The sequence below is a fragment of the Stegastes partitus genome, unplaced genomic scaffold (genome assembly GCF_000690725.1).
Source record: "Stegastes partitus isolate 25-593 unplaced genomic scaffold, Stegastes_partitus-1.0.2 Scaffold953, whole genome shotgun sequence".
NCBI lineage: Eukaryota > Metazoa > Chordata > Actinopteri > Pomacentridae > Stegastes > Stegastes partitus.
Window position 1 is genome coordinate 58,702 of NW_007578684.1, and position 12,423 is coordinate 71,124.

The 12,423-nt window shown below is 42.1% G+C and overlaps 2 protein-coding genes across 3 annotated transcripts in view; one reads left to right on the forward strand and one right to left on the reverse strand.

Moving 5' to 3' along the window:
- kdm2aa (lysine (K)-specific demethylase 2Aa) overlaps positions 1-6,745 on the forward strand; it is an 18,908-nt gene extending 12,163 nt beyond the window's left edge. For both annotated transcript variants that reach the window (XM_008294278.1, XM_008294277.1), the window contains exons 17-25: positions 815-847; positions 950-1,055; positions 1,589-2,212; positions 2,329-2,494; positions 3,588-3,839; positions 3,967-4,130; positions 4,215-4,361; positions 5,606-5,824; positions 6,166-6,745. In XM_008294278.1, the coding sequence (XP_008292500.1) occupies positions 815-847; positions 950-1,055; positions 1,589-2,212; positions 2,329-2,494; positions 3,588-3,839; positions 3,967-4,130; positions 4,215-4,361; positions 5,606-5,824; positions 6,166-6,347 (1,893 nt within the window). In that variant the 3' untranslated portion in view covers positions 6,348-6,745. The remainder of the gene's footprint in view (positions 1-814; positions 848-949; positions 1,056-1,588; positions 2,213-2,328; positions 2,495-3,587; positions 3,840-3,966; positions 4,131-4,214; positions 4,362-5,605; positions 5,825-6,165) is intronic.
- A 419-nt stretch (positions 6,746-7,164) lies between these two features.
- spcs3 (signal peptidase complex subunit 3) lies at positions 7,165-10,801 on the reverse strand. Its single transcript, XM_008294281.1, has 5 exons — positions 10,527-10,801; positions 9,178-9,251; positions 8,639-8,715; positions 8,050-8,165; positions 7,165-7,435 (listed from the first exon to the last, which is right to left on the reverse strand). The coding sequence occupies exons 1-5, from the start codon at positions 10,667-10,669 to the stop codon at positions 7,303-7,305; spliced, it is 543 nt and encodes a 180-aa protein (XP_008292503.1). The 5' UTR covers positions 10,670-10,801; the 3' UTR covers positions 7,165-7,302.
- Positions 10,802-12,423: the final 1,622 nt, after the last annotated feature.

The following is a 12,423-nucleotide window of genomic DNA, read 5'->3' on the forward strand; positions in this document are numbered from 1 at the left end:
TGTGGCCCTCGAGGACCAGGATTGGACACAGTCTCTACAAGTGTATGTGTTGTGAGTGTACTCCTCCTCAGAGAGCTAATGTTGGACTGTTGCCTTCCAATGCAAAATAGAGGAAATGGAACAGGGACTGTCCTGAGATATAACTGACAGTTATGAGAAATGACAGGAGTATGTTGTTCATTGTGTTGTGTGATCGCATTTCCATTTATTATTCAAGCTCTACAACTTGTCTGAAGTGCTCACTTAAATGCAATGCTTGTGTTTCAACGTCCCTTTTGTTTATGTGAAGCAAAAGTGTTTAAATATGTCAGTTATGATGATGACGGTCAGATTCCGATGCCAGGGAGATGGCCTCTTACAGTGGAATTGTAATTCAGAAAAGTCTAGTCTTAGTAACTAACTCGTACTCACAGTGTAAGATTCAGTTGTTTTCTTTCTTTGTTTGTCTGGTCCATAATGAAAAGTGTGGTGGCGTAGTGTGATAGTTTGGGGCAATATTTAATGACAGTACAGCTTACTTGAGTTCTCTCCCTTCACCGTGTTTTGTGGCTCGTTAACTATATCTAATGTTTTTTTTTTATGCAACCGTATACGTTGATTGTTTTCAAGGCTTACAGTGGGATCTTTATTACTGCTCTGTGATGTGCATTCAGATGCTTTTCTTTTAAGTTGGTTGTAGAACTGGAAGTGATGCAAGACGTTTATTTGTGCAAAGCCAAGTCTGTCAGCCAAATCTCAAAAGAGCGAACGTAGGCTTTTAAGATTTATCTGTCCGTTATTTGTGGTAGTGACATTTTTACTCTTTCCTTTACAGTCTAAAGGTGACAGAGGTGATGGCCTTCCAATGGTGAGTGTTAAGATGTTGAGTTTAATTCTGAATGCACTTCTAGTTAATGTCTTTTACAAAAAACAATAATTCTTCCTACCCTTCCTTCCTTCTCGTGTCCAGAAAAGGAAAGCTTCTTCTCTGCTGGACGCTCGTATGGCTAAGATTTACAGACGACAGCGACACAGCCGCGATGGAGATGACTCTGCCAGCGATGATGATGATGAAGGTTTGTCTGCTAAACAATGTACTCGAACCCTTTTTTATATTCCTTTAAAAAACTCTTTATACATTAAAAAAAGGGGGGAAAAATACTACTTGATTTCAATGTTACATATCTTTATTGTGCTTGTGCCTATGTTGAGCCTAAAGCCAGAGTTTCAGTGTCACAACGGTGGCTCTCTTTAAACTTGCAAGGTCACCATGGTAACTAATGCTACACAACAAACCAGCTTCAGAGGAGATTGTCTGTGAAGCACCACCGTTTTACCAATGCTTGTCCTGACGATATTATTTCTGCGTGATGGAGATTCTCAGCTGAGGGAATACATTCTGGCTACGTTCCAAATAGCACACTTTTTTTCTCTTTAATTTGTACTCCAGCTGCCCTCACAAAGTATATACAGTCTTAAGCAGTAAGCATACAATTTGGACATACTATATCATCGTAATAAGGCACCTTAAACTTTTTACTGTCACAGTCTGTAGTGCGATATGAGCTGTCAGCCCTCTGATCATCTGTCAACACCTCCGTCTTTGCAGCATCTCACAAAAGAAAGATGTCTTTGCATGCCCGTGGGGGGAGCCACTCCTCCAGGAGGGCATTTAGTGCCAACAGAAGAGGCTTGCTGAGAGGAGGCCCGGCCCACAGAGGAAGCAGAGGAGTGCTGGTGACTCCTGGCTCCTCCTCTATGCTTAAGTTAAAGCGAGGGATGGGCATGAGGGAGGGGGGACGGAGGGGGCGAGGAGTGAGGCTGCGAGGAGGCTCCAGGATGCAGCGTAGAGGAGATGACTCTGAGGATTCCGAAGACGATGACGACGACGATGATGACGACGACGACGATGACGATGATGAAGAAGAGGACGACAGTGAAGATGGAGACAAAGAACGACATCTTCATCGACGCAGGAGGAGGCACAGGACTGACGATGAGGATGAAGATGAAGACAGCGAAGGGCAGGAGTTTGAACCTGAGGAGGAGGAGATGGACATGCTGGAGGATGAAGAGGAGGAAGAGGAAGAGGAGGAGGTGGAGGAGGATGGGCGGTGGGATTCAGATCCTGAACCGCCAGTCCTCCTGGTGTCTGATCTAAATGATGACCTGCTGAGTGGCTCCTACCTGACTGTCACTCTGCAGCACCCCCACAAAGCCAAGAGACAATCTGGTAAGAGTTCAAACCCAACATTTGTGTGTAAACAAATTAAATCTGGTCTCTCTAGTCTACATGCAATCCGTAACTGAACTGTGAAGTAAATATAACAGGCGTGTTTTACTTCCCAGGTTCCATAGTTCCAAAGCTAGAAGCAGCCATGGGTCCAAGAACAGCTGCAGTGGGTAGTAGCGGTCAACAGGGCTTCATCCAGAGGAAGACTGCGCTGTCAAAACCTTCACGACTCAAGGGCACCGACTTCATAGCTGACAGCGTAACCCCAAGAGGACCTGGCAGGTAGAGCTCACCTCATGGTTCATTTAAATGTATACACAGGTCCTACACAACAAATAAAACCACAGACAGGTGAAATGAATATCAGAGATTATCTCGTTAAAATGACATTTGTTAAGCTGTGGGATGTCTTACGCACCAGGAAAACAGGCAGTCCTTGAATTTGATGTGTTGGAAGCAGGAAAATTGGCAGTGTAAAGAACTTAGACAATAACCAAATTATGATGTTTAAGCAACTGGGTGACAGCTTGTACAAACCTGTAGGTCTTCTGGGGTATTCTTGGGATGCAGTGGTTAGCACCTGTCAACACTGGACCAAGAAGGGACAACTGTTAAACTTGCAACAGGGTCATGGGTGCCCAAGGCACACTGGCCACCAAGTGGAGCGAAGGCTAGCTGTGTGAAGACCTACTGTAGCACAAACTGCTGAAAACCTTAATGCTGACTATAGCAGAAGGATATCTGAACATTCAGTGCATCACAGCTTGATGCTTATGGGTGCCTTGGGTCCTGCATCCATGGGAATGTTACTTTAACATGTAGCACCTACCTAAACAATATACCAGACCGTGTACACCCCTTCCTGGCAGCGGTATTCCCTGATGGCAGTGGGTACAAGTACAAAAACAAGTACAATCCACTGAGGTCCTGCCTTGCAGTTTCCAGGATCTGCTTTGAACGTCTTGGTGCCTGATACCACAGGACACCTTCAAAGGTCCGTGGAGTCCAGGCCTCAGTGGGTCAAAACTGTTTTGGTGGCACAAGAGGGACCTATGCAAGATTATGCAGGTGTTTTTTTTCTTCTTGTGGCTGACTGTTGTACATTCATGTTGCCACTCTTGATAGAAACTGCTATTTGATTATTTAATAGACGACCTAGTCCAATTTAAGACACCATGGGTTACGTACACTAAACATGGCCGTCTTTTAAATGTAAAACCTTAAAACATCACAAAGCCCTTTACACACTTATGGTGCTGTGGTATATAAGTATTGGCTCCCCTGCAGATATCTTCTATTTTTGCATAAGTGTCACACTTAGATGTTTCAGATCATCAAACTAATTGTGATACTGTGTTGGTTGGTGTTCTCTTAGGCCTCGTCTGCGCGGTAGTGGTGGTGACAGAAGCACCAGGACTCGTTCTGCATCTTCTTCAGATGAACAGGAGGCCGCTGCTCCTCCTGCATTTTCCTCCCTGTCTCCTCCATCCTTGCTGTCTCTGCCATCCTTTAAAGATGCAGGGAATGAAAGAGTAGGGGAGAAGGAAGTGTGGGTGTCTGTGTTCAAATACTTGAACAGAGCTGAGCTGCTGGCGTGCATGACCGTCTGTAAGGCCTGGTACAAGTGGTATGTTACACACTTCTGCTCTGCAAACAAAACACACATGGGTACACAAGTCTATGAGCTGATCGCGTTCTTTGCTGCTGGATAAGATGCAGAGCTCTGACACAGTCTGTCAACTTGTCCTGTGTAGGAGCTGTGACAAACGTCTGTGGAGCCATGTGGATGTGAGTCGGTGCAGCCCGCTCAGTAACCAGGCCCTGGCAGGCATCATTAAACGCCAGCCCACCTCTCTGGATCTGTCCTGGACACCCCTGGCCAAACGACAGCTCAACTGTCTGCTCACCAGGCTCCCCGGTACAAACACACTAAGGCACACAAACCCCGTTGTCCCTACATGTCCTGCTATGTTGTCTCTCTCAATGTTTCTCGTGTGTTTAGGTCTGAGGGAGTTGAGGGTGACCGGTCTCTCCTGGTCCTGTCTGTCAGCGCTGGTGTCTCCCACTCTGCCCCACCTGAGGCTGCTGGACCTGCGCTGGTGTGAAGGCCTGCAAGATGCCCAGATTAAAGAGATCACCACCCCACCTGGTCAGTAGCAGCAGAAAAGTGTGCTTCGGCTTACATTCTGTCATACTGTGCATAACAAGTGTTTACCCTACTTTTAGGTTTACTACTTTATATTGCTTTTCAACATGGAATTATGGTCGATTTTATTTGGCTTTTTGGACAAGACTGTACAAAATATTAGGCCTCCATGTTAAAATTAAAACTAAAATGTAAAATAAGAGATTGCTTTTAAGTATTCACCCCTTTTTAAGTTTAGCACATGTGCAGCCAATTAGTGATAGAAGTCACACTATTAGTGAAATGGAGATCATCTGAGTGCATTTAATGTGTCTTAAAGTATAAAGACACCTGTCTCTGGAGGGTCTAGTCATGATAAATTACTTTTTGCCATACATGTGAACATTTTTCAGTATATATTGAAAAGCACAAGGAACATGGCAGATTTATCAACCTGCCTAGAGCAGGGCATCCTCATCCTTCATCGGCTGATACAGGAGTGACTCTGCATAACTGTTGCCTGTCCTTCACCAGCCACAGCTTTATGGAAGAGTGGAAAAGAGAAAACTACTATTAGGGGAAAAAAAGTTAATATTAAATGTCAACCAAAGTTCACCAGACGATGTGGAGTCAACTGAAAGACGCTTAGTGTGCAAAGGAACTGTGACTTAAGAGATTTGTTTTTTCAGCAAGACAGTTATCCAAAAGATACACAGAAATAATTTAAAGACAACTAAGGGAATGTTTGGAAGTGACTGAGTCAGAGCCCAGACCTCAATCCAAGCTTGAGCACTTTCACAAAGAAGAATGAGACGTAGTATCCAGATGTGCAGGCTGATTCAGACCTCTCCATACCAGCTCAGCGCTGTAATTCCAAAGGTGCATCGTCTAAATTCTGAATTCAAAGAGGTGAATATTTGTCATCACTGATTTTATGTTTTTAGTTAATTGACATTAATTTGTTGAAATCCATTTTCACTTGGAAGTCTCTTTTTTGGGGGATAAATATCTTGTTTGTTGTTGTTTTAAAAGCCAAATAACACAATAATTAAATTTCACTAAATTAAACTTTAAAAAATATCTAGAAGATTTTGGTCTATGTAGAAAGTACATCTCTTCATCCGTGTCTCTAAGATTAGGTGTTAATAAAACTCCATAAACTGGCAACAGTGGCAATCTGCACTGTGCTGCAGTTTTACCAAAACACAGCCCATAATCTCCAAAACTGGCTTTTCCAATTCAAGTGACCATTGCCTCGGTCTCCATAGGTTTGGAGTCATCGCGTAGCAGGCTGAGGAACATGGTGACGCTGCGCCTGTCTGGTCTGGATGTCAGCGAGTCCACTCTGAGGCTTCTGCAGCGTCATATGCCCCAGCTGGAGAGGCTGGACCTGGCTCACTGCAAGGAGATAACGGACTCCTCCATCGCTCTGCTGGCAGCAGCCGGGACTCACACCCGCAACAACCTCACGGAGCTCACACTGGCAGGTGAGCACAGCCACACCGTTTATAATCTAGCTTGTGCTTTGGTAGCATGTTCATTTGATGACTTACTCACCCTTTCTTACAAAGGAGTACAGCTTTGACTACAACCTGATAAGGTTATTAAATTATTGACCATTATTGACTGATATTGACAGATTACTGAGTATTTGCTGATACGGAGTCTGATCATTTACTTGGCAACAAAAGATTTCTGGTACTTTAACAACTGTATCCTGCTGTCTTTGGACCACCTTATTTTTCATGAGCCATTTGATCCAACTCCTGATTGTATTAATTACATGAAAAAACTAAAATGCTTTAATTACGTCCATCTGTCTGTCTAGGTTGCAATGAGCTGACAGATGGCTGTCTGTCCTACCTGAAGCGTCTGTCCTCACTGACTCTGCTGGACCTCAGAGGCTGTACGGGCGTCAGCAGGCGAGCATGTGACGCCTTCATCTCTGACCTGTCCCATGTCGCCCTCTACTGTATGATGGAGGAGAAGCTCATCCAGCGCCTGGACTGACAAACACATTGTTGCAGCGCACTGTGACAGAGGACAATATGCCTTGTCAGATGTGTTTTTCCATACGTTCACCCTCGGTTGTTCTCAGAAACATGACAAGCACCAAACCTGGAGGCGGCCAACAAAAGCATTAAACTTCACCAATCTGGAAGTCCTTCGGTCCTAAAATCACAACGTCTTCTGATACAATGTGCAAATGGAGTCAAAAATATGGAAAGAAGAACAATGGAACTACCTTTGTTCACTGAACTTGAACAAAGTAGCTGTTGGTGATGAACGCTGTGCTATTCTGTTCCTGAACTGAGGATTCCATGTGTGTGTATATATGTTATTTTTATGTTTACCTTAGACAATATTGCACAATGTGAGAACTGAATTAAATGTGAATAGTTTCTGTTCCTGCGTGTATAATTTACAAAACTGAAACATTAGATTTACTCTAAAAAGTACTCTATGTTGAGGTCTGGGTTGCTCCGTGGGCCCTGGCTGTATTCACGTCTTATTTAGCTGCAGTTCGACCACCTCACAGTCTCCAGCAGTGACCGTGCTGCGTCACTCAGAAGATATCAGGCCTGAATATTTTTTCTTAACCATTCTGCTAATTAAACACAAACACAATATTCTGACATACACCATGAGTCTACTCACTCAGATGTTGCTAACAAAAACAACAGACATGGAAGTGTGGACCTATGAAAGGTCTAAAAGCGGCTTTTTCCAAACAGTCGACATATATTTGTGCCTGCACGTGGGTGAACTGTTTATCTGTCAACACTTGAATTGCTATCGTGATTTAAAAATCATTAGGACAGCGATCTCAACTTTCGACTTCAACAGTCTCAACTTTTATTATAAACCAAAAACTCATTTACAACACCAGTGTATGTTTCTGCTAATCTTGTTTCATCGGTCTGAGCGTAGGGCACATCGAAGCAAGCTGGACGTGTGTCTTGGTCTAGTAGCTCTTGGTGGTCTCGTATGCTTCTGGAAAAGGGAGGCTGATGTGTCCACTTCCAGCAACCAGGGGCAGGATTCCAGCGTTGGGAACAACATTCCAGGACAGCGTGAGAGTGATGTTCTTATTGGCCCTGCAGACACGACAGATAGGACAGTCAGCCAATCACATTCCATAACACAGGGGAAATGTGCAGACCACACAAATTAGCCCCACGTATACTAGAATGGTATTCACAGGCGTTACGTGGGAAGAATGTGGGTAGGAAGCTCTCGTTAAAGGTGGGAATGAGTAGGGTAATGGGAAATGTAAGACCTTGTAAGAGTGGGGAGGCTAAAACTAAGGTGTGTGATATCTGATGCTTTGGTTATCTTTGAAAAATGGCAATACTAAATTGCTGGATATTTCAGGCAGATAGTGGCAATGGGAGCTTTATATTTCTGGAGATAATGAACCTTTAAAATGGCTTTCTAGGTGAGATGTTTTTTCTATTTGTTCAGAATGCAAAGGGCCAGGCATCAAACTACTGACCTTATGATTAGTGGACAACTCACTCTACCACTGGAGCCAAAACTGCCCTATTTTCTCAAGGTGGCTAATTTATAAGCCCCGCCCCCTACCAACAAACTCAAATGCAGAAAGAACCAGATGATGTGAGCCTAACTGTAGGGTTGAGGTAATGAATGGGAAGTCAGTGTAATGCCTTCTGACATCATGGAAACACAACCGTGTGAATGTCTTTCAAACCTGAGTCCGTTCCCGTCATCAAAGAAGAAGTATTTGGACTTCATGTCTCTGAGGTTCAGTTTGGTGTTTTCGCCTCGAAGAACAATCTTATCCCACAGCACCACCTGGTTCAGAGACTGACACACATGCACAGACACAAGTAGATAAATACACACATATATTCACCTTTAGTTTATTTGTCACTGATAATGTGCATCGATCAACAAGCAAACTGTAAACCCATGATCTGCACAAATATTCATATTAAATACTGTTTCTCACGACCCATTTTCTCTCTCACTCTCTGGTCTTCCCTCACCCTAACCAGCTGAGGCGGTTGGTTTCCCTCCCAGAACCCGGTTGAATATTTATTACTCATTGTACATCTTTTTATGGCCATAACTCACTATGAATCATAACATGCTCTTGCCAAATGAAGATATGCACTGAGGATCACAAAATTAAAAGGTAACTTCAACTGAATGTTATTCATAAGCCAGATTCATTTCAAGGCAATGTTTTCTTCTTATACCACCAATGCTACTTTTACGTGCTCTTCTTAACAAAAAAATAATTAAACAACAACATTTCTATGACGATTATTACTTACATTGATCTTTGTGGCATACTCAGCAGACAGATAGAGAAACAGCTGTTTGACATTCCAGTCAAAAATTGGCTGCAAATGTGGGAAAAGTTAAAGAACCAACAAAAGAACAGATATGTGCCCCACAACACCCAGGAGATAAGCATCCTCTCACATGTTTATACTGTATTACAGTTTTCTTTTTAATGCCCCTTATGTGAAGTTTACTGACAAAGACCATTCATGACGTTATTTTTGAAAGCATCTGCACTTTAGTTTCAATGCCCAAAACTTCTGAACAGTGTGTTAACCTAACTCCTGAAAACACCCAACATCAGACGTTGCTGCCTATGCAGGAAATTAAAGAGTACCTATTGAAAACATATACAGGAGACTAAAAGAGACCTTTTAACCACATGCATTTATTTAACAATTTGTTCCAAATAACTGACCTTTGATTTACTACAAAACAAAACCTACCAGACGAGGGTTAACAAGTTTCTTTTTCATCTTACATGTACTGTTCACCACGTGTAACCGAGGAGCCCTGCTGCAAAGGATATCAGCTGAGAGGTCGAAGGTAATGAAACCAAGATCGCTGCGCTCTCTGGGTCCAGTAAAGTCATCCACGTTCTTCCTGTTGTAAATAGAAAAAGAAGGGAGATGGAGAAAGATGAGTTGCACAGTTTGTACTGAACAAATTAAATGCATCACAAGATAGTCTGTTGAAATTAAATAATAACCTTTGAGTCCAAGAAATGTTAAAGAGTCTGTCACATGCACTATGAAGTATTTAATTTGCTAACATCCATCAATCCATTATCTATACACCGCTTAATCCTCACTAGGGTCATGGGGGGCTGGAATCTATCCCAGCTGACTCCGGGTGAAGGCAGGGGACACCTGGACAGGTCACCAGTTCATCACAGGGCTACACTTAGAGACAGACAACCAAGCACACTCACACCTATGGACAATTTAGAATCACCAATTAATATGTTTTTGGACCCTGTGGGAGGAAGGCAGAGAACCCAGAGAGAACCCACGCTGCACGGGGAGAACATGCAAACTCCACACAGAAAGATCCTGATGTCCTGACTGGGATGCGAACCAGTGACCTTCTAGCTACGAGGCAACGGTGCTAACCACCGAGTCACCTTGCAGCCCCTATGAAAATATCAGTATCTCAAAATAAGGACAAAGGACACTCATTTAAAGACAATAATGTACAGATTTTGGGCAGGGAGAACAGATGGTTTGAGACAGGAGTGAAAGAAGCCATCTGTGTCAAACTGGAAAGACCAACCAGCAACAGCGGTGGAGGACTGAGGCATCACCTCTCACCTGTCTCTCCAGGAAGATGAAACCACATTCACACCTAGTTATAAAAGACCCTAACGAACCCCATTGTGGCAGGAAGGACTCACATAACGAGGGAGAGGGAGCAACAAACCCCCAATTGAAACCCAAACTCAGGTGTAAATGGCTCTTTAAGGCTATAAGTATCTGGAACTCCCAACTAGTCAGTCAGAACCGATGAAGCCTCTTGGATGAAACGTCTTCAAGGAACTCAAGCAAGTCCAGCTGCTACGATTCATCTACAAGACTGCCTTGGAGAGGTGAATGTTCTTCACCAGTACTCCTGAAAATATTTACCGTCAAACGCAACTCTGTATGCGTGCAGTTTAAGAGTAAATATTGAAAACAACACCCCAGCTCTGTATATCTACTGTAAAATGTGATCCAACAGTTGCTGAAGGCCTGCAGGCTGACTTCCTCACACACAGAGTTAGCATGAAAACGTCTCGCATTAAATGTCTTTGCACTGTGTTCTAACACTCAGTTAACGTAACGAAGCTGGGACACTGTGCAAAACCACGTTCTACTAACAGCTGTTACAAACGAGTCTTACAGCATCACTTTGGAGACGTGGATGTCCACCGGAACTCTTCTGTCTTTGAACGCTGTGGTGATGAAGCATCCGAAAGTTAAGGCCGCCATGACGCTCAGGGAGAAGGCGAACAAAGAGTTCGCTCTCGACAGAACCGTATTCATTTTTTTGTAGCTACAAAAACTGCAATTCCAAGATTTACAGTAATTCAATAGCACACGTATGCCTTAAACCGTGCTCAGACGGCGGGTACAAAACCCCGGAAACAAACGTTTTGTGGAATATACACGCATTTTCCGTTTCCGCTCCGCTTCAAAATAAAAGCATAAGAGACAGCCGAAGTTCGAAGAGTTCAGATAGTTCCCGGAAGTCCTCGGCGGGCAATTTGAAATCGTAAATTCAGAGACACAGATCTGCGATTTTTGGTGAGTAGTAGCCAGATATTAAATTGATTTGCTATATTTATGTTACACATCGACATGTGTATTTAGCTAATCACATTAATATGTTTTTTGAAAAGCAGAAATCTCTAATATTTGAGGAATCGTATGGGGTGTCTTATTGGAACAGCTTTATTAATAATATTGACAGGGAAAAGATTTGGAACTTGCCAACTAGACATATGATAAATAATAAATTAAAAGAAGTATCTTTCAAAATAATTCACAGATTTTAACCATCAAAGGTTTTTCTCCAACGATTCAAAAAAGATATAGATAAAAAAAAAAATTGCTCTTTCTGTAAAGGACACCTGGAAGATGTATTTCATTTATTTTGGTCTCCCATCTCCACCAAATTGTGGACAGACATTTACAACTTGATTTCTACTTGTATCTAAGCATCTTTTTCCCTTTGCTTTGAACATGTATTGTTTGGCTTCACTAACTATCCATCTGAGGAAAAAAAAAAAATCATATCATTAATCTAATATTTATTTAGCCAAAATATCATATCCACAAATGTCGATACACTATTCAAAAACCACTGTCTTCTGTCTTTGATAATGAGGTCAAACAATGTATTAAAACTATGAGACATTCCACTGATATGAAAGCCATCAAGACTTTATATTTATGTGCTCTTCTTCATGTGATATTCTGAAATACTGCTTCTGAAAAATTGTAACCCCCTGGTGGTTGTATTGTATTGCTCTGTACTGCTTTGTTTTTCCTAATAAAGTTTATTTTTTTAAAAGAAAAGAGCATACCCTTCTTTATCATTCTAAATTCTTTTTTGATTATATTCTCGAACATGTATGGTAATGAGGAGCGATCACGTCCTAACGTTTTGTGATACTGTATATTATGTATATACATATATTGTACAATAAAATATACATAATATATTATTATATTATTACTGTATATTCTGAGGGAAGGCAAAAGAGATGTTCCAAAATTCAGACAGGATTGGTTTTCTTCATTAATTCATTGTAATTTAATTTATTCCAGGTTAACTGAGGGACCCTGTGATCTCATTGATTCAATGACCAGTGTAATTTTTATGACTGTCCGACACCAGCAGGTGACTATCAATTGTTGTCAACTGAAAGCTCAGTGGATCAAATTTGTCATCAGTTTGCATTTGTAGAATTCTTCTGTTAAACATTAGTGAGAATAGCATTGTCAAAACATGGATACCCCCCACATATTTGTTTATTGTATTGTTTGAAATCTTAGTTTGTGTGTTGTCTAGTTTAATATTTGCTGCTGATGTTATTTAAGTTTTAAGTAATTGTTGTGCTCCAACTAAAACACACAGGCATGGTTCATCCCAGATGGAGTTCACTGTTTGTGAGTGCTGTCTGTGGGGAAAAGCCTCTGATCTTGTAGAGTGTTGATGAGAGTACGAGCATCGTGACAATAGTGTCGCTGTGTCTGTGTATATTGACAGAACCTCACTGAAGTAAAGTTCATTT